The following is a 25,605-nucleotide window of genomic DNA, read 5'->3' as shown; positions in this document are numbered from 1 at the left end:
AATAAATGGTGAGAAGCTGGACCGCCGACGTGGCCAGTGAAAATAAAAAGGTTACTGGCCCTCTCATGTGACATAACCATAGTTTCTACTTGTACGGGAAGCATTTATATCCTCTTTTTACCCTTTTCACTCAACAAAGCCAAAGGAACTGGGGCTCTAGTTTTCTACACCCCTCTCTGGCCCCTCTCCACCCATTCCAGGCTGGAGAATCAAAGCAAACACTTTAAAATGAGATTCTGCTCCTGTCAAGTTGGTGGTGTGCAGGGCCCTTGTAGTCAGAGGAGAGAAGGTAGGGAAATTTCTTCAGCATACTATATGGTAGACTATACAGTCAGCTCCAGTTTGTCCAAGAACCTTTATTGGAAAAATGTCCAAGGGGTGAGATCACCAGCAGCTGGGGGTACTGCCAGGTGACAGGGGAGCACCTGAGGCTCCATGGAAGACATTGGAGTAGTGCAGTGCAGCGTCTGTCTCTAAGCTCAGACTGTTCCTTTTATTTGCTGGGGAGGAGGAGTTCCCACAGAAACACCCCTCTCTGAGATCCAGAGGCAAGATGTGGGGGCAGTTGAGGATGCTGAGAGTCGTGATGCAGGTGAAATGGGGGCCCCATTTGGGACCTAATGGGATTGGGTTTAACAAGTGATTCTCCCTTGGACCTGGGGAATGGAAGGACTTATCCCATCTGATATCCACTCCCCAGGTTCAGAGGCACAGACCCTAACAGACATACCTTCTGGCCCTGCTCACAGTGGAAAGAGGATGGGTACCAGGCCTGAGATTGTGGGAGTGCCACCAACTTCTGGGAGACTGTGGGATCCTTTAGTTTTGGGCAGATCACCATCTTAGGCTCTCCCTGGCCCCATCCCCATCCCCAGGTTCTTAGTGCATCTCTCTTCTGGTTCTGTTTCTTCACTCATACGTCAATGGTGTTGATGGATGGTGACTTCTTCTGTGAAAGAAAATGGCTTGAGTCTCTAATTTCAGGAAGGTAATAGCTTCCTCCATCCCAAATTTCCATTCTCCCTCTTTTCCTGCCCCTTCTTGGCTTTCTCCTTTTCCCTGGCTGCTCTTAGAGGCAAAATCGCCCTTCCCTCCCTCCCTGGCCCCACATCACCTGTCTTGTCCCCACTGGCCTTCCCTGAGGACTCTGTTCTGGCCCCTTCCCTTTCTCCTTGGGGTTGTTGTTGGAATCGTTGTCCTTGATGATATCATACTGACGGCAGAACAGCCCGATTACAGCTGAAACACAACAATACAATCTGAGCTTGATCCCAACCTCCCCACTCACAGCCTTGAACGGCATGAGACAGCCATAGTTTCAAGAAAATCTGAGAAGAAAATCCTTGAATTCTTGGTTCCCATGCACCCTTTTAATCTTCTCTGCGCTTCCTACGGCCTCCTCTCCCTCTTCAAATTTCACCTAAGCATCTTCCCACTCCATGTCTCCCACCCTCCTTTCTCCCAACAACCTTCACCACCTCCTGCCTTCACTGAGCCCCATTCCCGCAATCACTGGTCCCCGTCCCGCTGCCTACTCACCGGCCCACATGAGCAACACCACCACGATAATGACCACTTCCCCTGTCTGCAGTGGCCGTTCTCCATCCAGACCCTCCACTGTGATGTCACCTGAGAAGGAAGGAGACAGACTCCAGGTTGTGCAGAGTAGCTAGAGAGACAGTCAAGGATGGAGACGCTGGGGATTAGAGTCAGCGTAGACCCATCACAGGGTTGCCCTTGGTAGCCCCTCTCTGGGAAGCTGTTGGTGGACAGGTGGTCAGAGGCCAAAAAGCAGGAGGGCTGCAGGTCAGGTGCTCAGTCAGGCTGAAGCTGCTGTGATCTGAGGTCGGGTAAAAGGAAGTTTAAAAGCCCTTCCCCCAAACGATTCATTACCAGCCTGTCGATACCAGATCCCCTGCCAACCTCCTTTCCTTCCTTTCCTGGCAGTACAACAAATTAAGTCATCCTTATATTCATCTAAGCTAGACTGTTGCTTGCTTTGAGGAAGTAAACAAGAGGCTAAAGTCCAAATAAAAAGCCAGAGAATGCAAAGCTTTAGGAGGTGGGGGAATAGCTGAGACGCTCACCTGGGCTTGAGCTATTTGAAGGCAGCCGGTCAGAACCCTTGAGTGTTCGGAAGTGCACCCGGGGCCCTGGGGGGCTCTCTCCCCGAAGGCCAATGCTCCTGACCTGCACTGTGTAGTCACTGTCTTCAGCCAGGCCCCAGAGGGCACAGGCCCGAGTGGTGGTGTTCACCTCCCGGATTACACGCTGTCCGGGGCCATTCTGTCGCTGCAGGGAGACAATGAGAGAGAGGAGGGCAGCCTCACCTCAGTCCCAGACCACAGACTCAACCAGGACTCTGGAACATCCAAGGGCTCCAAGGGAGTAGGATAAAAAGTGCAGTTGGAGCCAGGGAACACAAGCTTCCAGATTCTCCCAGATCTGGGAGATTCTTCCCCCGATTCTCTGGGGAAGTTGGGGGAGGGGGGAAGGGAGGTTCCTGAAGGAATGTTCAGAGATCCAAGGACACAAGTTGGGGGAGCAGAAGGGTGATTCATACTTGCTGGGAAATGGAGTAGCCAATGACGATGTTGCCTTCTGGGACGTCCCAGGACACAGTGGCTGAGTTGGCTCTGAGGTGAGTGACTGTCACATTCACAGGAGATGGAGGCCGGTCTGTGAGTGCCAGTGTGTTAACAGGTTAACAGGTTCCACCCACAGACCAGCTCTGGTTAATCCCCACTCCGTCCCCCTTTATTCACCTGCTCGCACAAAGCCCAGGTCACAACTGACCAGCAGGAGGACGGTGGGGCTTAGATACGGGGAGAGGGGCATCAGCGAAGCCATGGTCCCCACCGAGTCCGCTAGGAGGCACTGGGGCATCCGCTTGACATCCAGGCGGGGCTCCTGAAGGTGGCAGGGCGAGGGTCGAGGACTGCCCAGAACGCACTGGTGGGCAGGAGCTCTCCCGGGCCCCCCACGGCCAACAGCAGCCCCAGAGCTCCCTTTTCCCCCACGCCTTCCCTGCCCCCCCGCTTTACCCGGGCTCCCCCAGTGCTTGGCTCTGCCCTACCCACACCCACCTCCGCCGGTCCTCGCGGTCGGTCAGGCCTCGGGGGGCTGCTCGGTGCCCAGTGGGCGGCCCATCGCCCGACTTGGTGATGTTGCCCCTACCCCATTCTGAAGCGGGCCCGCCAGGGCGGGCAGCGCGGGACCGAGCTGCAAGCAGAGGGCGGAGGCGTAGCGGGGGCGGGCTGCGGGGCTGCGGGGCCCCCAGAGCTTGGACCGGCGGTGCTGTCTGTCGGTGAGCAAGGGGCGGTTCCGGCGCGGCTGGCCGCTGGCCTGGGTACCCGGTGCGGGAGGCAGTGCGGCTGCCTCCGCTGGCCCCTGCAGCGGGATGTGGCCGTCCCGGCGAACTAGCCGCCGTCTTCTGCAGAACTGGCCTCGCTCGCTCCGCCGCAGCCTGGCCGGGACGTGCGGGCCCGCCCCGCCCCGCTGGGGTTCCTGCCGCCGTCATCCCTCCTCCCGTCCCACCACCCGGTTCTCTCGGGGCTCCTCCCACGACCCTCCCATTGGCGGCCCCGGGAGCCCCATCCCTTCGATCCCGGCTCAATCCCATGAGCCCGCTGGTGCGATGGGAGAGGCACAGGTGCGAGGGTCTTGGGTACCTGGGAAGGCCCCTCCCTCCTGGATGGAATTAGCCAAATTGGGAGGAGGAATGCCATCTCCAGTGCGGGAGGGGACAGGATGATCGAGATAATAACTGTTTTAACAATCTCCTACTTGTAGACTGCGTCAGCTTTTAAGTCTCTTCCTCATTTATAATGTGATATTGATTCCCTTCACTCTCATTCATTCTTTCATTTATCGAGCAAATATTTATTGAGTGTCTCCTATGTGTCTGGCATATCAAGAGCTGGAGCTACAGGGATTATTAAGAGTACTGACTGGGCTTACAGCGGAAAAATTTTAAGCGCAACGACCGATGTGTCTTGTCTTAGCTCTGCGACTTACTGTGTGGCTTTGGGGAAACTGGTTAATCTAAGCCTCAGGTTTCCCACCTGTAAATCAGAGCATCCAAAATGTCTCAGGGCTGTTGTGGCGATCAAGTGAGACAATGTTGGGGAATGATCTTTACAAATCTTACAACACTGTGTAAGTGAGAGATTATTAATTTATACCAATTTGTTAGTTACTTCATTAATTCAATAAATATTTTATAAATCCTCACGTTATTTCATGCTTTGGCTGAGCATGAGACCTGCGGTTAGAATCTGGGTGTGAGTCCCAGTTCTGTCAGCTGTGTGATTTTTAGCAATACACAACTTCTCTGATCCTCAATTTAATCATCTGAAAAATGAGGGTGTTCGTATTGTTGTCTTAGTGTTAATGTCCCTAATGAGATACTGTATGTGAAAAGTGCATTGCTCAATGTAAGTAAATGTCGACTAATGTATTTAGGGCAGATACTTTGGGTTCTAATTCTCATTGCAGTATTTCTCATTCTCTGTTGCGCTTTCCAGTTCAGTATGTGTGCCCCTGGGACTCTAAAGCTTCTGTTGTCTTCCCTCTGAGAGGAGAGAGTGAAATGGGGCAAGTGGGGGCAGGGAGGACTGTCTCAACTGAGCATATGATCAAGTCATGGCCCTGGTCCTCTGACCCCTGCTGACCTTGAAGACCCTGATCTCTGGCCTCCTGATGCATCCTGGTCCCAGAGCATTCTTACCCAGGGATTCTCACTGCCCCGCGATTGGGCCTGAGTATGCTCTTGCACTTCCAGGCTGCATGCCATCCAGAGAAGAGGGCATTGTACCCAAAGGGCAAGAGTAATGAACCTCAGGTCTTCCTCTTCAGGGGCAAAGCAGAGGCTGGGGAGTCTAGGTTCATGCAGAGAAGGACCCTTGGTACTCCCCCAGTGTTACCAGATAGCCAGGGGCCTAGAGACCAGGAAAGGGTGCAGATAGAGGTGCTCAGAGAGGCCAGGGTACTTGGGTTCAGATAAGGCCCTGCCAACTGGAAGCCGAGTCAGTGTGACAGAAGGGTTTGTGTGGCTGAAAAGGCAGGCAGGACAGTGTCCACAGCGTGGGACCATGCTGGGCACAAAATGGTATCAACATGTGATTGAGACCCTAGAGCCCGGCAAATGGGAGGTGAGACTCTTCTTCATGTTGGCCTTCTGCATGATTCCTAGAATCATTTCTCATCTGGACTTCCCTCCACCCTGGGTTTCTGCTGTCCCCCTCCTCCTTCCCATCCTCCCTTCTGATCTTCTTTCACTAATAGGCCCAGAGTACAAGTGTAAGCTAAATCCATGGTTTGTGTTGTGTGTGTGTGTGTGTTTGTGTGTATAAGTGCAAACACTGTGCCACTCCTATCTCCAGTTCAGTGGCATAAATGAGGCTTTGGCTTCCTTGTCCCCCTTCCCTCTAGTTGTCTGGGGATGAGGCAGCAGTGCCAACCATGGAGAAGTCAAACCCATTGACCTGGGACATTGACAAAACAGATGCTGAGCAAATTGTTTGATTGCTGGGCAGTGTGATGCTGAGATCTTCTAGGCGGAGGGGCAAGCCATGCCCACATACCAGGTGGCCCATCCCCATCCCCCGGACACTGCAAATAAAATTGCCAACCCCAACCCTACCTCAACCTCTGCCCTTTCAGACCACACTCCGTAATTTTGGAAACCCAGAGAACCCCTCCACCTCACCCCTACCCCAAATCCACTGTCCTTTTCTTGTCTTCTGATTCCAGCCTCTTCCCTACAGTGACTTCACAGAAAATCAGTTCTGACTCCACGGTACAAGTGGCTGGAAAAGTTCAACAAGTGCTCAAGGTACGAACTCTCCATCTGCTCTCTGCCTCAACTTCTGTTTCCCTCTATGTTGCTCTTTTGTTGGTCTCCATTTCTCTTTTTTACAGATCTCAGTTCTCCTTTCGCCTAGGCCTCCCTCTTGGATCCTTACTGTCATCTTATTAGTCAATAGTAATTTTAATAATAATTATCGTCTGCATAATACTTTATAACTGACGATGCAATTTCACACCCATTGCCTTGACCAAAACCGGTAAAGTTGGTATTATTGTCTGTTTTTTTCTTCAGCTGGGAAAACAAAGACTGAGGATAACCACAGTAGCTTGCCCAAATACCCCCAACTAATAATTGCTAGATAACGCTGTTTTATTAATTTATTTGCTTATTTATTTATATTTAAACGAGGAAGCTGCTTTCAGTCCTTTCTGAATAAGAAGAAAGTGATCACCATTGAATAAATAGCTAAGCCAGAGTTGGGAGTCAGACTGAAATTTCTTTCTCAAATCAAGTACTCTCTTTGCTATATCACACTGCCTATGTTCTGTTCACTTTTGTGATAAGAGGAGAATTAAGGAGTTTCCCCAATTCCTCTTCTGTTACTGACAAAGAAAAAAATATGCTTCCACCAACCTGAGCTGGGCCTGGGTGACCCGGGCATTTTCCTTCTTCAGGAGCCTGAGGGGGCGGGGGGCTGGCGGTGCTGAGTGAAGGGGGCATATCTGGAAGGATGGCATTCCTCATGTCAGTGAGTCCTCTAATCCCTGGTTTCCCTCCCCCCTCCTTTTTGGGGTGACCCACAGGATCATAAAGGTCATCATAGATAAACTCCTAGGTGGACGCCTCCAGCCCTTCTCCTCCAGAAGCTAGATCTTACCAGGGAGTCCCATTTCTTCTTAGCTCATCTGACCCCCACCAGTCCTTTGCTAGCATCTCTACATCCCATGTACTCTCAGAAAATCCAAGATAATTGTTCCTTCACTCTCATTACTACTTCATGTCCTCTTCCCCATTTAACCAGCTGATGACAGGTCTGGGAGAGAAACTTACACCTACCTCATTGCAGGAGATGACAGGTAAGCCCAGTTGGCCTATGAATCTTTTGTTTGGCCTAAATAGTGTTTTTTAGAAACTAAATTTGAATGCTTTCAGATGGAGAGTGTGCCCAGTTTGCTTTGGCCCTACCATTCCTTATTACCTTACACTCAGCCCACTTCACATAATTATGTTGCCAAATACCCTCGTAGGTATTTGATCTTTTCAACCTTACAGAGGATCTCTCATGGTACCCAACGAGTGGTGGGTGCTCATTCAATGATAGTTTTCCCTTTATTCCCTTCTCTCACAGCAGCCTGCCCTAATATACCACAGGCTTCTACTTCCCAACCAGTGCCACTGACTTTGAGTCTGTCCTCGTAGGTCTGTGGTGGCCTCTAGGAAGGGGACAGAAGATAGTGCCCTGCTCAGGATTAAGGAAAACTGAAGAAGGTCTATGTTTTCCACTGACATTCAATGAGAGACTTCTGTCTGCTCCTTCTCATGGGGACATGAAATACCCAACATCCAGTCAAAGCCCATTCCCTCCCCTGATTCTGGCCCTGACATCCCCACACAATAAGTTTGTATCCTGGACTCCTCCTGGTGGCATTACCTCACCTATCCTGCTCTCCGAGGTGGCTGCTGAGAGAAGAGGGTGATCATCTTGGGCATTTCGGTGGGACTCGGCGAGTGTGAAGATGGACTGGGTGGATCAATGAATTTTACAGGGAGGAAGTGGGTGGGAATGGAATAGCATAAAAGATTGACAAGGTGGGTGCTAGAAAACAGAAAGAGTTTACACTAGGAATTTCAATTTACTCTCACTAATTAGGATCCAGTTGAATGAATGTGGGATGAGAGGAAAGGGATCCTGTTTCAGAATAACTATGTATTAATCCATTCAACAACCGAGATAGATGGGCTAGTCCAGGGGTCAGCAAACTCTGCTGGCAGGTCAGTCCAGTTGCTGCCTGCTTTTTTTAAATGAAGTTTTATTGGAACACTGCCATTTGTGTTTGCATCTTGTCTATAACCACTTTCACACTACAGTGGTAGGGTTGAGTGGTTGGACAGAGATCGTAGGAACCCAACGCTTAAAATATTTACTCTCTGGCACTTTACAGAAAGAGCTGACCCCTGGACTAGTTCCTTGCTCCCTGGACTAGTATTGCTGGGGTCCTGGCACCAGCAATATCAATATCACCTGGGATTTGTTTGAAATGCACCATCTCAGGCTCCACTCCAGACCTACTGAGTCTGAATTTGCATTTTAGTAAGATTCCCAGGTAATTTGTTGGAGAAGCACTGGACCAGATGACCGCAAGTTTCCTCTTAACTCTGCAGCATTCTGATTCTACAAATTCCCTGAACAGAAACTAGATACGAGCCGTGCTAGATGTGGAAGGAGAACAAGACACTGACCTCGAGGAGCTTACCATTTAGTTCAGTAGTTTTCAACTTTTACCATGCAGAAGATTCCATTGGGGGAACTTGTTTAAAATGGAGGTCCATGAGCTCTCCCCTTTAAAATTGGATCTAGTAGATCTTAACTGGGCTCAGGAATCTGCATTTCTAACAAGCATTCTGGGAGATTCTGATACATATGAGCCTTGGGCAATGCTAGAGTAACCCCCCCACCCCCATCATGCCCTCCTCTCTATCCCTACCCTCAGGCTCCCTTTGTGGCAGGCCAGATGGACTACTGCATGGATAACCCAGCCGTCTTCTTGCCAGTCCTGGTTGGTTTCAACCTAGTGAGCATGGCTAGGTGAGTCTTTGGTAATGAAAGGTGGTGACTGGCCAGGCCCCTGAGGAGACCGGGAGGGAACCTGTCAAAATCTATAGTACAATCATAAAGGAAAGGGCAGGGAGAATATAGTTTTGTTCACCAAATCTCAGAATATTAAAGTAAATATGGAGTGTCCCTAAGCTTCTGAATTTTGTTGTTTTTGTTGTTGTTGGTTGGCTTATTTAATTCTTCTCTCATTTCAGAAACGATCGGAGGCAGCTTACAAAGGATACATAAAATACAAGAAAGTATACATTTAAAACAGATTGAAGAGACCAGGCAAACAAGGGCCAGGAGATAGAATGGGGCCAGGAAAATGCCTACCACAAAACTCCGTACTTTCCTTTGAGGTGGGCCCCAAGCATCTTTTCAAAGAAGGAGTAATGGGTGCTGAGTGGCCTCCCCTCCTTTGCCCAGTTCCCTAATCTTAGTGCTCATTCTCCATCATTTCAGGCACCCCTTTGGTCCCCTCTGGTTATTCAAATCCCACACCCTGTTCCCCTTTTCTGAGAGCCCTGTGCCTCCACATCACCTCCCTGTTATTCTCTGTCTCAATGGCCACTTTGATCTCAGAGAAGGTCAGCATATTAAACCAATAGTGCTTGGTGTGGTTCTGTGGATGAGTTGCCTTGGGAATGTTAAAAAAAAAAAAAAAAAAAAAAAAGGATTCTAGCCCCTGGTGTGGGAGCTTTGATGTTGTAGTAAGGCTCTCAAGTATCTATTTTTTGAAAGCATCCCTGGAGATTCTGATGCACAGCCAGCCTTAGGGAACTCTGCTAAAGAAACCATTGGAGTGGGCCACCTGATGAACCTGAGGGCTTCCTGTCACGGGAGGCTTGTTGATCACTCAAGAGCAGCTTTGTGTACTTTGTGGTGGTCTTTGGGACAGGGATGAGCTGGGTTCTTTCTGAGGTACTTTTCTCAGCTCTATTCCAAGCTTATCGTGTAATTCATGCAAAAGTGTAAATGAGTTCAAAATACGCTTAACCCTGATCCTTTTCATGGAGACCTCTCCTTCACTAAAAATGTATCTGCTGCAGTGGATGCTAATTTCAGGCACCATGACTAAGTGAAATGAAGGATTTCAAACAGTGTAGGCGTGGAGATCTTCCAGTTGTTCCTTAAATCAGTGGCTCCCAAAACTTGGCTGATCTTCAGAGTCGTCTGGGAAGCATTTTAAAAATACAGATTTTTGGGCTCTGTTCCAGAACTACTGAAGCTGACTCTTAGCGGGGGTGGTGCCCAGAAATGGATAGTTTTTTAAAAACACAACATCCCAGGTGATTTTGGTGACCAGCCAAGTTTGGGAATCTCGGTTTTAAACCATACGATCAACACTGCCTTTGCTCTCTGCTCAGGTCTCCTCTGTCTTAGGTCTCTAGGAAATTTCAGTAGTAGTTTGAGGACAAATTTAAGAAAATGCTTTACGCAGTGGGTATGTAATATGTGAAACTTGTTTGCCCTAGAAGTAATACAAATAAAAAATTTATATATATAGATATATATCTATATATATCTATATATATCTATATATATCTATATCTATATATATCTATATCTATATATCTATATCTATCTATATCTATCTATCTATCTATCTATCTATCTATCTATCTATCTATCTATCTATCTATATAAATAGTTCCAGAAGGGATAGAAACTTTGCAGGGATGGAATGATAGAAGTACAGAGGTAACTCTTTGAGGTCCTGACACAAAGGGTGAGTCACAGATTATCCCCCAGCAAAGCTAGTAGTGCTCAACTACGGGAGATCCCCATTCTTTGAGTTCCATGGTTGCACCTAGGCAGATAACAAGCCTGTTGCTCTCTTGCCTCATTAGCACATTGGGTATTTTGTTCCTGGTCAATTTATTCAAGAAATGTTTGCCAACTGTGAGGTGCTTCCTTGCAGTTTGGTTACTTCCAGTAGGAACTGTTATCCCTCTCTCAGGTAGTGAAGGGTTTACTATTTGGGGAAATTTCCGGATTTCCAGGACTGGGAAGGGCTTCTGATGGACCCTAAGACTGAAAATACGGTGGCAACTTTGACTTTCAGATGACAGGCATTCCCTTCAGAGGCCACCAGAGTGTGTAGCTAGTGTGGCCATGGCAGTGGGACATGTGAAGGACCAGGATAGAATAAAGTTCTGGTCTTGGGCTGGAACTTTAAATTTGAGTGTTGGGTTTGCTGTGGGAGTAAATTGCTGAATGTTTTATTAACCCTAGTCATTGCAGTTCAGGGACATGGGCCCCTATGCGCTCTAAAGTACATCTCTCTAGAAAGTTGTTGACCTCTGACATTAATCCCAAGATGGTATTTGATCCTGTCTCCCATCTGAGGCCCTTTAGATGGTCACGGACAATCCCCCACCTCTGTCTTTCTCTAGGCCCCAGAAAGGACCCCACTGAAGTCCCGAGTTCAACATTCCAACAAAGCAGAGTGGATGCAGAAACTGCAAGGAAAACAGGAAGCTTTTGTGCTCAATCCTGCTATTGGGGTAGGCTCTGCCCCCGACTCCTACCCCCTGCCCCCACCTGCTCATCCCTTCCTGAGGGCCTCTGATTTTAGGTTCTGTTACATCTTGTCTACACCCCTGCTATTTTGTGTCAACTAAAATGTTGTAAATCAAATCCTATTTTCTCATTTCCCTGGTTTACCTTAAAATGTTTTATTTCCATCCTGATCCTGTCTCTTAAATCAGTAATCATAAAACACCTAAATGGTCTAGGGCAGTTTCTGTTTAAAGACGCTTTGTGCATTTGTGTGTAGAAAGTATTAAAGGGAATGGCGAATTGCTTTATGTCTCGTTTCTATGTTTAAATTTCAAATATGCACTTAAAAAAAACACCGGATGCAGTTTCATTCTTCCGCCTTTCTGATCCTCTCCAAAATTGGGGTGGGCCTTCTAAGCTTCCAGCGCTCCTGTTCCTATCCTCTGGATTGTGGTCACTGGCATCCTCTGCCCTTCCTTTGACTTTACCAGGGCTTTAGTCAAATCCCTGCCCCTTATCCTCTGTGCCAGTAATGGGCACATCTGTGACATCCTCCTTCATCTTCCTTTTGTGAGATAGGAAGGCAGGAATTCCATTTTACACACAAGTTCTGTATCTTTCGTCTTCCAAATGCTCATCTCTCCTCCTGTCTGCAGTTTTCTTTCATTCTCCTTTCCTCAGACACTGCTTTTAGCATTCTTTTTACTGTACTCTCTGTTTGGTGTGTCGTGTTACATATGTGTACCATTAGAATGTCCAAAGAATGTGAAATGTGATGTTTGGATTGACAAACTGCTATTAAAAGGGGGGGGATGGGGTGGAGAGAAAATTCAAGGTGAGGGGGCTCTCTGAAAAACCCTCATCCCCAGCTAACAGGAGACCCAATCACTGTGGCTTCCCCCTCAGAGTCCTGAATGTACCATAAAAATGACCAGACGTAGCCCTTTCCCTCTTTCTTCCCCTTCTCTCAGTTAAGCCTTCCACCTCGCACTCCTCCCCACAGCACACAGGGCTGCCAGTATTACCAAATACATGCCCGATGGCCACCAACCAGAGTGCATGCCCAGTGGCCACCAACCAGAGTGCATGTCCAGGACTCACTAACTCGTGAACTCCAAGACCCTCCTTCCTCTCCCAGTTCCTCTGGGTTTCACCAGCTCCTCTGCCCGAGCGTCTCAGTAGCTCCTCTCAGTTGAAGGGTGGAAGCACCACCAAGACCCTGCTGGAGACCCTGTTACTGGCAGCCCACAAGACTGTGGAGCAGGGCATTGCAGCCTCTCAGAGGCAGGAAGGATCTGGACAAGAGAGAGATCAGAGGCAAAGGGTGGGATGGCGTGGGTCGGGGAATGACCAGTCCAAATTCAGAGACTGGGCTGGTGGCAGCAAGACTGATGCCCTGCCACGCTTCCCCAGGGAAGGAGCTAGCAGGGCCATGCTGCTATTCCTACCACGCAGTCACAGAGTCTGGATTGTTTCCAATGGACCCTGGATTCCTCAGGTCCAGAACTAATCCCTGTGCCCACCTGGGATATCCAAAGCTAACCTAGCTTCTGAGAGTCTTTGATCTGGGGATGGTCCAGGTCATGCAGGGTAGAGCTCATCCTGCTGTGCGCCTGCTCCTTTCCCAGGGTCTCTAGCTAGCTGCCAGGCTGCTCACTTCCCTCCCCACCAGCTTTCTCATCCCATCCTCCTCCCAGCGGTCTTTCTGCCCTTTGGTATTCTGCTCACTGAAGCCCTTTCTGCCCCTCCTGAAGGCGGATTGGCTCTACTCACTACACCTCCACCGGGGACCAGCTGAACTGAGTTTTTTATTTATTTATTTTTATTAGTTTCAGGTGCACAAGACAAAGCAAAACTTAGTGAACTGAGTTTTAAGGGAGTTAATTGTGCCTTCCCTGCGGAGGGAGATGCCCGCGCTTTCTGAGGGGGCACAGGCCTATGCTGGGACCTAGCTGTGGCCTTTCTCCTAGATGCCTTCTGGAAATCCTGCGGACATTTGAGAGGGTTCATTAGGTGACCTATAGTCAAAGCCCCAAGATCGCCGCCCTGATGAAGCAACCCAGCACCAGGTATGTGGAAGTGCGTTTGGAGGGGGGAAGTGGCCAGATGGGGAATGTCCTGAGAGCAGGGGAGACTCTGTGAGACATGTTAACATGGTGAGGGTAATGGGTCTGCAAGTTAGAGGGTCATGGGAGGCTTTTTGTTAGCATATTCCTGTGCTGCTCCATGTGCATCTTTCTCTGGTCTCTGGCCTTTTTTCACTGTGATTTCTCCTCTCATGTCCTGACCGCTGGCCCATTCTCAGCCTGGAGAAAAAAGGCCAAGAGTATCTGGTTGGCTGGCATTCCTTCAGCATCATTTGTCATCATGGATGGAGTAGAGTGCATCCACACCTTGGGTGCTGGTGGGACCCCAGTCCAGACTTTCTTCCTGATTCTTCCTGATCCAAACCAATTGGTCTACTACCCCAACACTTTCCTACTCCCAGCCCATGGAGGTTCTTCATTTAATGTCCATCCTGCCCTATCTAAACAGGCATTTCAGTCAAATGATCCTTTCTTTGAACCCCTGCTCAGTTTTTGATCCCTGAACTCCCAGCCCTGGGCTAAGCTCTGGCCTCCCTTGTGTGTTACCTCTTACTAGACAACAGCTGCCTCACATGCACTCAGAACCCAATGGAAGCCCCTCTTCCCCTGAGCAAGGAATCCATGCTCCTTCCATCATGTATCTTCATCTTCCCTTCCAAATGGTATTCATTGGTCATATCCCTACTCCTTGGCATGCTTTCTACATTTATTGTCTCCATTGAGATCTCATATTTTCTAAGTCTTCTCCAATGAAACCCACATGATCTAGTCCCCTCCTTTATGTTATATATTGATGGTATGTATATCTATGTTATAGGTTCCATTGTACAGCCATAATATCTGATACATATACAGGACTTCACACTTTACAAAATATTTCATATCTATTATCTCAGTTCTCACAACAATCACCTAAGGATTGTATGTTTAATGTCCCCATTTCCCAGATGAGGAAGCTGAAGCCAAAAGATTGAGGGATTGTAATCATGGCCCCACAGCTAAGACAGGACTTGAACCCAGGTCTGTTTATTTCACCATACAGCATACATTTCAACCATATCCATGAGTTGAGCCAGATTCTTTTATTTCTTCATCCAACAAACATTTTTTACACACCTATCTCATGCTAGATACTGTTCCAGGGATAGGGGATAGGGTAGGGATCTTTTCTAAAAAACTGTATTTTTAAAGAAAATTGTAATCATAATAGCAACACATTTGTATAGTAAAAATTTTAGAAAACACAGAAATCAAAAGAAGGAAAAATCATCCATAATCTACCTTTTTCCAAAAATCCACTCTTAGACAAATTTTGGAAAATGTTCCTCTAGACTTCTTTATGCATATGCAAATATATTTATACAAAAATAGGGCCATACTTCACATGCTATTTTTAACTTGCTTCTCTTCATTTAAAATTATGAGCACCTTTCTGTACCAAAATATCTACATCATTATTTATAATATCAATGTATTATTCCACCAAATTGGATATACCATAATTTGTTTACTGTAACCCCAATTGTCAGATATTGTAGATAATTTCAATATTATGGCTTTTATTAAAATGCTTCACATCCTTATACACACATTAGACTATTTCATTAAGATAAATCCTGGGATAAACCTCCAAAAGTGGAATCACTAGGTCAAAGGGTGTGTACATTTTTATGGCTTTTTGATACATATGGTCAAATTAACCTCCAAAGAGGTTTATAAATAAAGTGTGAAACTGCTTGTTCCCCAACACCTTAAAATACTGGGTAGCATTGTTCTTTTTAATCTTCACTAATCAGCAAAGCAAAAAAAGGAAGACAAAACAAAAGGCAGTTCAGTGTTGTTTTAATTTATATTTCTTTAATTACTATGGAGATTGGCTGCTTAAAGCTACATATTAGCCACTGATTTTTTTTTCTTCATTGTACTGCTTTTTCATACCTTTGAGGAACATTCATCCATTCTTTTGGGGATATTATTTTTCTTACTAATTTGTAAGAGGAAGTATATATAACAAGAACAGTAGCTTTTTTTTTCTGCTCTATATTTCCCCCAGTTGATTATTTTTTATTTCTATGTTTTTGATATAGAGACATTTTATATTTTTACGTAGTTAAATCTATCAGGGTTTTTTTGGTGGTTTTGTCTTTTACTCAATTCTGATTTTTATCTTTCTAAACATATTGAAATTATTTGAAATAAGAAAAGTTCCATCAGGGCTTGTAAATCTTTAGTTGTAGAAATATTTTTGATGTAACCCCCCCCCCCACACACACACTTTTATTTTGAAAAATTTCAAACCTACAGAAAAATTGCAAGAATTGTACCATGAATTACCCATATGCTTTCCCTAGATTCACCAATCATTAATATTTTGCCTCATCTGCTTCATGTCTCTTTTCCCACTGAATCATTTGAAAAATAATTGGAGATATTATGACACTTGACACAAATTACCGTGTCCACTAAGAACAAGGACATTTGCCTACATAACTACAATATAATTATCACACTCAGGAAAATGACAAGACAATTATCTAATACACAGACTATTCAAATTTCCCCAGTTATCCCTGTATTGTTTTCATTTTCTAGATCCAGGATCCAATCAAGGATAACACATTGCTTTTAGTTACCAGGTCTCTTTAGTTTCCTTTAATCCAGATGAGTTCCTCAGCCGTTTTTTATGTCTTTCATGATAGTGATATTTAAGAAGTCTAGACCAATTGTTATCCAGAATGTGCTTCACTTTGGATTTGCCCGATTCTTTCTTCATTATATTCAGGTTAAATTATTTTTGGCAAGGAGTACTGTGTAAATGAAGCTGTGCCTTTATCAGTGTACCACATTAGGAGGTGCCTGATCTCAGTGTGTCCCTTTATTGGTTTCATCATTAGGTCAAGATGGTGTCTGTTAGATTTCTTCCTATCTTATTCCTCAGTAGTCTTTCTTTCACCCAATGGTTTTAGCATCCACTGATGATTCCTGGTTGACTCAGTTATTACTATGGGATGGTGGTTTTAAAATGGTGATTTTTCTATTTTTATCCTTTATTTATTAGTTTTATGTCTTTATTTATTTTTAGTTTTTTTATTTTAGTTTTTATTTTAGTTTTATGTCTTTATTTATTAGTTGGCATTCTTCTGTAAAGAAAATCTTTCTCTTCCCTTCCTGCCCCATAAACATTTGTTTAGTATCGGTATGAACTCATGCATTTTTGTTGTTGGTAAATGTGTGTTAATCCATTCCCGTCATTATTCATTTTAATGCTCAAAATGAGAGCTTCTTCAAGCTGGCCCCTGTGTCCTTGTGACATATCCATGTTAGTATTTAAACGTTCTCTGCTGTATTTCTTTTTGGAAAACAAAATCCCTTTTTCTCTTTTGCTAAATGTAGCATACTGAATTGAGATGTGCCGTGATTATACTGTGTCAGTGAGTATTTTACAATCATAGTACGTAGTACAAAAATATTGTCAAATACACCTCACTAATCATTTTTAATATTGTTTACATGTTGAAATGACATTTTGGAGCTATTGGATGAAATAAAATGATTAAAATTTATTTTACCTGTTTCTTTTTATAATGCAGTACTAGAAAATTTTAAATTACCTCTGTGGTTCATATTACATTTCTGTTGGACAGTGCTGAGCTAGACACAGGGGAGGGTGTGACAAAACAGAAGCAGTGCTTGCAGATGAACGGTCTTGACAGCAGTATAAAGGATGGATATGATTAGGAAGGAAACCAGAGGGAATGAGTTCAGTTTAAGATGACCAACTTATGGGATTAATGGGACATGGCCGAACAGGTGACCAACTTGCCATTAATTCTCTAGTTTAAACCAGCCAGTCAAGGCCCAGCACCAACCCCTCTACCCCGATTTTTCTTTACAGCTGGGGATTGTGAGTTTGGGATTGCCTATAGTGACAAATTCTGTACAGCCTCTAGTCTTTGGGCACCTAGACTCCCCCAGTCCTGCTTCTTTCTCCTTCCTCAACACCATTCTCAGCTCCCCTGGCCTTCTGGCCTAACACTGACCTTACCACTTCTTCCACAGCGGTTCTCTGGACAGTCCAAGGCTCGATGCATAGAGAGTCTCCTCTGGGTCATCCACTTCCCTCAGCCACTGTCAGATGATATTCAGGCTGCTCACATCTTCTTCTACATCCAGGTTGCACACAAGAAGGAACAGGTAGCCTGCTGCCTGTTAGTCATTCAGCAAACACTAAGTACTTTCAATGTGTCAGGAACTTTGCTTGGCACTGGGTTTACAAATCTCAGTGATACTCTGCCAAAGAGCTCTCTGTTCCTGGAGGAGACATGATGTGACAAGTAGTCACAGAGGTATGAAAAGGGTCCTACAGCAGTGCAGAAAAGGGTCTTCAGTCATGCCTATGAGGGGAATCAGGAAAGAGAGTGAGACGGGGTCTTTGAATTGGGTCTTAATGGGTGAATAGGAGTTTTCTGGGTCAGGGTGAAGGCATCTCTCTGCTCTTGACCCACTTCATTACAATTTGTGGTCTTGATAACTCCCTTCTATTTCTGCATCCATTGTGGTGGCTTCTGACTTCCACACTGAATGTTCTAGCGTTTCCAGCATTCTTCCTCAAATGACCTCACGTTTTCAGGCTCCAATTCTCCCTCCCTCCTCCCCACAGGTGATCCCTGTAGCCTTGCTAAGCCTCCTACAGCTGGTGCTCTATCCCTGAGGCCCAGGCACACCTGACTGCTGCTCCCTCTGTGAAGCTGTCAGGAGCGCCCTCACTGGGCCAGGTCGGAAGCACAGCGCGGACCCCCTGGAGACCCCAGATCCTGCCCTGCAGTGAACTGGTGCTTCTGGGCAGTGAAGCCCAGCCTAGCCCATGGGGTTTGTTGGGCCAGAAGCCCATGTGGTGGGAGGAGAGGCCCAGTTTCCAGGGGTACCAGCAGCCCAGGGTGGGGAGAAAGTCTCTACTTTGGGGAAGTTCATGCTCTTGACCCAGTGGTCTCCACTTTCACTGGCATATTCTGATTTCAGAAATAAAAAAAAAAATTAAATGTCTTCTTTGGAAAGTTAACTTTCCGAATTCAGTAGATCTGAGTCAATAGATCAGATGTGGGAAAAGATAGGTGGCATGGGTTGTCCCCAACATCAGGTTTGTTTATTTTTACCCTACCCCCCACCCCCGACCCCATTTCATGGCCACTAACCCAAACCTCTTCCAGCATCTCTATATCCCGTCTCCAACATGTAGGTGCTTGTAGGCGCACACATACATAACATACGTAACACACTCTACTCCTACAGAGAAGCCCATAAACCAGGAGAAGTAGGAACTTAGATAATTCCAGGGGAAGAGGGAAGAAATTGTGACCCCAACATAGGACACCCAGAAAAAGACAACCCCCATTAGGCAGGTTCTTTGTCCTTGGAATGAATGCTACATCCACACGTTAGACCAGAGTTGCATCCCTTGGCCAATGTTTATAAGAGGGACATGAGGAACTCGGGGTGCTTAACATCCTTTGGTGGTGGGACCCAGTAATCACTAGAAACCCCAGTCTGTACATCTTAGACCTCAGCTTCACCTGTTTTGACAAATCAAAGTCACCCTTTCTCATCCCTGACCCATGCCAGCTCTTCTGGGCAGATGACGTAGTATTATTCTGATAGTAGAGAACTGGCTCCCCCTTGTGCCTGAGAAATACCCAGCTTAATAGACACCCAGGAGCCCTTTGGACAAAATCTCTCTGAAGCTCACTTGAACCTTTCTTTAGGCTGGAGGGTGACTACCAAGTCAAACAGATGTTGGTTTTATGAGGATAGAGTAATCGACCTTTCAAAGGCCCGCTATATATCTGTGGGCCTTCAGCCTTTATCTGACCTCTCTTTTCTTGTTCTGCACCTATGTTTACATTGCTACCTTAGATCTTTAACCAAAGCCCCTTCCCTCAGCCACCACTCCCATCGTGCCGTCGGAGTGTCATCCCTGTGGTTTTCATCCTCCACAAACACCTCTTCCTAATGCTACAACTTGAGATGGTCAAGTCAGGAAAGGATCCTGCAAAGGCCCTCTTCTCCTCTTTAGCCACAACTCTCTCCCATGTGCTTCCATTGGGTAAATTCCTCTCTCGTTTTGGCATCATGAGCAGGGGCAAGTCAGAGAAGAGACCCAGCTCTCCACGGCTGGAGTGGGTGAAGCACCCTTGATCCTACTGATGAGGCCAACATGTGCAGTAGCCCCGCTCCCACAGGTGGGATGATGTTACAGGGCCAGATTTACCCACGGCTGGATGCAGGAGGACTCTAGAAGTCCAGAGTTTTTTGTTTGTTTGTTTTGTTTTACTTGCCAGTTACTTGGATGGTACAAAGACATCAAGTGAATTCAATGCTTATACAGTTGCATATGATGTTCAGGTGTTATGAAGAAGGTGCAGTACAGCTCCCCGTGGGGGACGTTAGAGGCTGAGTACACTCTAGCACTGTGGAGGAGACGCAGATAACAAAGAGCTAACCCCTATGCTCCCTAGGAGCTCACAGGCACGTATGAACAATTCCAATACAAGACAGAGACAGTTGAAATAGATTGGAACAGCAGGCTGGGTACAGAGAGCTGCCAGCACTGTTTTGGGAGGTTACGGGGCAGGCCAAGAATCAAGGAAAATGTTGGAAAAAAGGAGGTGGGGGTGGAGAGGGGGGAAGAAAACCTGAGAATGTTTGGTGGCTTGCACTGGTGTGTGGATCCAATATCGGAGAGTCAGATAATTGTGAATGGTACCTGAGCTCCAGGCAGAGCTAAAGGAGCGCAAAGATTTTTAAAGAATGATCCAGAGGCAATTGGTAGGGTGACAACTTCTGCCATTATTTGGAGAAAGCAAAGATCTGAGGGCAAAAACTGCGAGAGAGTAATCTATTATCAACACAAGGCAGTAATTATGCTGAAATGACTAATGAGTCTATCCCAGAAAACTTGGTTGGATTGTGGAAGATGAAGGAAGCCATTTTTCACTACACATACCATGTTTCCACGAAAATAAGATCTAGCCGGACAACCAACTCTAATGCATCTTTTGGAGCAAAAATTACTATAAGACCCAGTATTATATTATATTATATTATATTATGTTATATTATTATATTGTATTGTATTGTGTTATATTATATTGTAGACCCGGTCTTATAGTAAAGTAAGACTGGGTCTTATATTAATTTTTGCTCCAAAAGATGCATTTGAGCTGATTGTCCAGCTAGTCTTATCTTCGGGGAAACACGGTATATGCTGGATTAAAAGTAAGAGGTGAAGGAGCAGAAAATATTTGGATGTTGCATATACTTCAGACTTAATATGTAAAAAATGCAACCCATGATCTCTATGATCTCTCTTCCAGATCAGCTATTCTTTTCATAACTAAGGTGGTCTTGTATATTAGCCAGGCTGTGGCCAGGTCACATGGGACAGTAAGGTTGAATGAGGATGTTGAGACCAGGTAGATGATAGAGGGGCCCCAACTTGGCTCCAGGGATAGGCCCTACAAGCACAGCAAAATGTCTAAGATCGATCCAAATTCAGATATGGTTTGGATAGTTGGATCAAATCTTAGGTATGAAAAGACAGGCACTTCATGTAGGCAGTGTGAAATGCTTCCATCCTAGGAGAGAGAAGACTTGGGCTTACCTGTAAACTAGCAGTTAAGGTACTATGACATGGGAAAAAGAGACAGGAAGCAGAATGGGGAGTGTCTTGGAGTGCCAGGAAGTGAAGAAGTGCACATAAAAATAAAAGGGTGGGGTTATGTCAAAGGGACGTAGGAGCCCATCTGAAAGAGTTTCCAATGGCCAAAGTTGGAACAATTTGATCAACAAAAAAAGTAATGTAGTATTGGACTATAACACAAAGTACCACGTAAGTATATATGAGTTCATAATGATATAACAAAATAATCGAATAAATAAATAAGAGGAGGAGACAAATCTTCCTTTGCAAGAATTCCAAATAATACTCGTATATGTAGATAGACCCGACTTCAGGAGATGGAGCTTAATATTATCCCATCCTTACAACCCCAGGCTGGGCTAGACTATGGGGCTTGCTTCCAAAGAACGAGTATGGAAAGAGAAAAATAGTAGCTTCTCAGTGGAGAAACCTGGCAAGCACTACCTTAACCAAGTAATGGATATAGCATCACCGGGTGATACCGTGTACCTCTTGATATGATGTAATGGGAAGGGTTCGTCACCTCTGTGGTATTCTTCCCAAAACACATAACTTCAGTCTGAGCATAAGGAAAACATTAGAGAAATCCACATTTAAGGACATTGTACAAAAGACCAGCCCAGTATGCTTCAAAACTGTCCATGTCATAGAAAACAAGGAAAGACAGAAACTATCACAGACCACAGGAGACAAAGGAGGCATAACAACTAAATACAACGTGGTACACCGTGTTGGGTCCAGGATAGATAAAGGACATTAGTCGAAAAACTGGTAAAATCTGAATGAAGTTTGGAGTTAAGTTAATAGTAAATATACCAACGTTAATGGCATAGACTTAACAAATGTACCAAAGTTATATAAGATATTAACATGAGCTAAAATGAGGTGAAGGGCATATGGAAACCCACCGTGCTGTTTTAGCAACTCTTCTATAAATCTAAAATTATTCCAAAATAAAGTTTATTAAAAAAAATAAAAATTCTTGACTATAATAACATATATGTGGGAAGGGGTCAATAAGGCTAAAATATTCTAAGGGCCTTGATTTATCCATAAAGAGGATAAAGGTTTTGGTTCATTCAAGAATTTGATAAGTTAATTATCCATGTTGCATTTTATATGGGGTTAGCAAACTTTTTCTGCAAAGGGATAGATAGTGAACATTTTAGTTTTTGCAGGTCCCCTATGGTCTTTGTTATATGTAACTACTCAACTCGACTGTTGCAGCATGAAAGCAGACATAGACAAAATGTAAAATGGGTGTGGCTGTGTTCCAGTTAAACTTTATTTGCAAAAACAGGCAGCAACATAGATTTGACCCACAGGCCATAGTTTGCCAATCCCTGCACTAAAAGAACAAAAACAGGTAGTATAACTTCTAATTATGTAGTTGAAAGGAAAATAGAGTAGTTAATTAAAAAAATATTTAGTAATCTAAGTAAAAAGCAAGAGAGAAAAAGAAATATCAAACAGGACAGAATAAAAGGCACAAACTAAATGGGTAGATTTTGATTCAAGTACTTTAGAAATTACATTAAATGTAAATGGAATACATGTTTCTGTTAAACTATTTGTTTTAGATGTATCTCTTGCAAATAGCCTGTATTTAGATTTTTAAAAATTTCTGTCTAACATTAAAACAAAGGGATACAGAAAGGTTGAAAGTAAAAGAATGAGAAAAGATATACCATGCAAATACTAACTAAAAGAAAATGGCTATAGTAGTACTAATATCAGACAAAATACTTAAGGCAAAGAGTATTACTAGTGATAGAGAGGGTTTTCATAGTGATAAAAGATTTAATTCACCAGGAGTAAGTTATGATTTTAAATAGCAATTAAAAATATATAAAGCCAAAATCTGCAGTACTCAAAGAGAATTAACAAATCCACAACCATAGTGGGAAATTTTACACACTTGTCTTAGTAATTGGTGGAAAAAAACAGACAAAAGCTTAGGGTAATATAGATTTGAACATCAAGATTAGCACGCTTGACCAAATGGGCACAGATATACTGTTTCCACTGCCCCCAACACACACACACACAGAAGAAGAAGCTCTGAAGAGACACTGCTTTTAACACCAGCAGAAAACATCTTATTTTTAAGCACACATCGAATTTTTTCAGTTGAACTGGGAATAAAGTCTTAAAACATTTCAAAGGATTGAAATTAAAGTATATATTATGACCACAATGCAACTCTGTTAGATAACTAGAAAATCCACATATACCTAGAAATTTAAAAAATGAACTACTAAATAACCCATGAATCAAAGAAGAAATCATTATGCAAATTAGATAATAGTTGGAAAAGAATAACAAAAATTCTACGTATCATAACTTGTGGAATGAAGCTAAAGTAGTACTAAGGGGGAAATTTATATCCTCAAATGCCTATATCAGGGGAAAGCGCTAAAAGTGAATAATCTAAGCAATCATCTTAAGAAGTTAGAAAAAACCCCAGCAAAGTAAATCCAAAGAAAGTAGAGGTAGTTATATGTCAAGTGTATTTCAATAAAGCTGTGGGTGGGGGAAGTAGAAGTAAGGAAATAAAAAAGACAAAGGCAGAAATGATTGAAATAGGACACAAAGATACAGAAAGTTGGCTCCTTAAAAGGATTAATTAAAATTGACACATCTCTAGCCAAGTAGATCAAGGAAAAGGAAAATAAAAATGAAGACTCAAATAACAAATATCATAAAAACAAAACAGACATTTGAATAACTTTATGTCAGTACATTTGAAAATGCAGATTAAATGGGAAAATTACTAGAAAATAAAACTCTCCAAAGATGACTCAAAAAACTACAAATTCTCGATAATATTATAACCTTTAAATAAATTGAAATCTGTAGTCAAAAACCTTCACTCAAAGAAAACTCCAGTCTGATATGGCTTTGCTGACGGTTCGTATCAAACAGTGAAGTATCAAATAGTTCCAATCTTATACAAACTCTTTCAGAGTATAAAAAAAGAGGAAATATTCCTCAACTCATGAGTCTAGCATAACCTTGATACCAAAAACCTGATAAAGACAGAACAAGGGAGGAAAATTACAGGCTGGCCTCATTCAGGAAAATAGGTAACAAAAATCCTAAACAAAATATTAGCAACTGGAATGCAGCAACATATTTAAAGACAAATGCCCAATTAGCTTATGAAAATGTGTTCGCAAGTTAGCAATTATTAGTCATCAGAGGCATTTAAGTTAAAACCACAGTGAAATACCACTACCGATACATACACCAGATTAGCTAAAATTAAATAGCCTGACAATACCATATGCTGACATGAGAACGAAGCAAGAAACATCATTCTCCACTGGTGGAAGTATTAACATAACCACTTAGGAAAAACAGTTTGCCACTGTCTACTAAACTTCAAGTTACATATATTCTATAGCCTAGCAAGTCCACTCCTGGGTAGATACCCTAGAGCAGGGATCCTCAAAGTGGTCCTGGACCAATAGCATCAGCATCACTTGGAAACTTACTAGAAATGCCAAACTCTGGGGCTTCACTCCAAGCTTAGTCAGCAACTCTTGGGAGAGGACCCAGCAATCCGTGTTTTAACAAGCCCTCTAGATGATTCTGAGGCATGTTCAAGCTTGAGAAACACTGCCATAGAGAAACAGGAATATATTTCCACCAAGCTGCATGAACAAGGATGTTTAAACAACATTGTTTGTAATAGCCAAACACAGAAAACAAGCCAAATATCCATCAATATAATGGATAAGTGAGTTATGGCATGGTTATATAATGCAATGAAGTAGTAAAAATGAATTAATCTCAGCTATAGAGAATAGCATGAATGACTCTCAAAAAAAAATTTTTTTACATACATATAGAAAATGTCAAAGTGCACCTTTATATTTTAAGAACCCAAACTGTACATCCAGCCCTAATCTTTTCTTGGAACTCCAGGCTGGCATATAACTAGTACCTGCCACATAATGCATGCTCAGTATGACAGGTCTCATTCCTTATAATTATAATCTTTACAGTGTCTGCAGAGTATTTCCTAATATGGATTTAGCATATTTACTTAACCGTTTCCTTGCTAATGGGTTTTTCAAGAATATTTGACCCAATAGACTGAAAATTCTGTGAGGTAAGAGACAAGACCATGTTTTTTTCTAAGATAGTGCCTGCTATTCAATAGTTATTTAATAGAATTTATTTTCCACATTAACTTTCCTATAAGAAAAAAGATGTCCTGGCCAGTTTTTTATCTTTATTATAGCATAATTTGATTCCTTGTAAATTTTGTTTACAGTGAATTAAACCTTGAGAATGCAGTCAACTCTGGGTGTAATGACAAAATAAATGCTCTAGATTTAGAAAATTAGACCAGAGGTTCTGGAATAGAGGGATCCTCTAAGGTCATTTAAATTCCCTGTGTGACATCTCTTCTCTGTCTCAATGCAACAGCAACTAGGAAATGTGTCAAGCTTTAGAGTTAGGAAACCATGTATCTCGGATTTTCTGAGAGTCCCTACTTAAAATATCCCAGCTTTTTTACATGTACTCGACCCATTCTAATTTGTGATTTGGAAGATAAGACACCTGGACCTCTAGGGAATGACTGGCTCCAGAGAACATGCTTTCAGGCCAGGCCAGGCCATTTGGAAGTCCCATTCCTTTGAATCCTTGTCTCTATACTGTAGGACAAGTTGTCCAGCCC

At 44.0% G+C, this 25,605-nt stretch overlaps 2 protein-coding genes across 3 annotated transcripts; one reads left to right on the top strand and one right to left on the bottom strand.

The window, feature by feature from the left end:
- Positions 1-336: 336 nt before the first annotated feature.
- FNDC4 (fibronectin type III domain containing 4) lies at positions 337-3,513 on the bottom strand. Of its 2 annotated transcripts, XM_019735392.3 has the most exons (7): positions 3,087-3,513; positions 2,766-2,910; positions 2,564-2,679; positions 2,088-2,292; positions 1,540-1,629; positions 1,115-1,239; positions 337-949 (listed from the first exon to the last, which is right to left on the bottom strand). In XM_019735392.3, the coding sequence occupies exons 2-7, from the start codon at positions 2,884-2,886 to the stop codon at positions 914-916; spliced, it is 693 nt and encodes a 230-aa protein (XP_019590951.1). In that variant the 5' UTR covers positions 2,887-2,910; positions 3,087-3,513; the 3' UTR covers positions 337-913. The 2 variants fall into 2 exon arrangements, with proteins under 2 accessions (XP_019590951.1, XP_074187927.1); XM_074331826.2 differs by lacking the exon at positions 1,115-1,239 and having other exon boundaries at positions 3,087-3,512.
- A 145-nt stretch (positions 3,514-3,658) lies between these two features.
- Positions 3,659-18,047, top strand: GCKR (glucokinase regulator). Its single transcript, XM_088796358.1, is given in 23 exon segments — positions 3,659-5,153; positions 5,434-5,521; positions 5,524-5,588; positions 5,780-5,836; positions 6,487-6,498; positions 6,501-6,566; positions 6,825-6,855; positions 6,858-6,888; positions 7,232-7,300; positions 7,505-7,534; positions 8,520-8,618; positions 11,034-11,072; positions 11,074-11,137; positions 12,271-12,416; positions 13,103-13,201; positions 13,438-13,492; positions 13,494-13,707; positions 14,167-14,239; positions 17,057-17,123; positions 17,231-17,413; positions 17,880-17,909; positions 17,911-17,956; positions 17,959-18,047. Coding segments are annotated over 23 exon segments (1,713 nt in total). The 5' UTR covers positions 3,659-5,093.
- Positions 18,048-25,605: the final 7,558 nt, after the last annotated feature.

This window comes from Rhinolophus sinicus, chromosome 2, assembly GCF_057876585.1.
Source record: "Rhinolophus sinicus isolate RSI-liver-muscle chromosome 2, RSI-T2T, whole genome shotgun sequence".
Taxonomy (NCBI): domain Eukaryota; kingdom Metazoa; phylum Chordata; class Mammalia; order Chiroptera; family Rhinolophidae; genus Rhinolophus; species Rhinolophus sinicus.
Note: the sequence above shows the minus strand (reverse complement) of the source record. Positions and strands in the feature narration are given on the sequence as shown.

Excerpts from the sequence above, each read along its gene's own strand:
- FNDC4 (XM_019735392.3), bottom strand. The coding sequence starts at position 2,886 with ATGCCCCAGTGCCTCCTAGCGGACTCGGTGGGGACCATGGCTTCGCTG. Across the intron at positions 1,630-2,087 it reads TTCAAATAGCTCAAGCCCAG|GTGACATCACAGTGGAGGGT; the intron begins GTGAGCGTCTCA and ends CTTCCTTCTCAG. Across the intron at positions 1,240-1,539 it reads GGTGTTGCTCATGTGGGCCG|CTGTAATCGGGCTGTTCTGC; the intron begins GTGAGTAGGCAG and ends GTTGTGTTTCAG.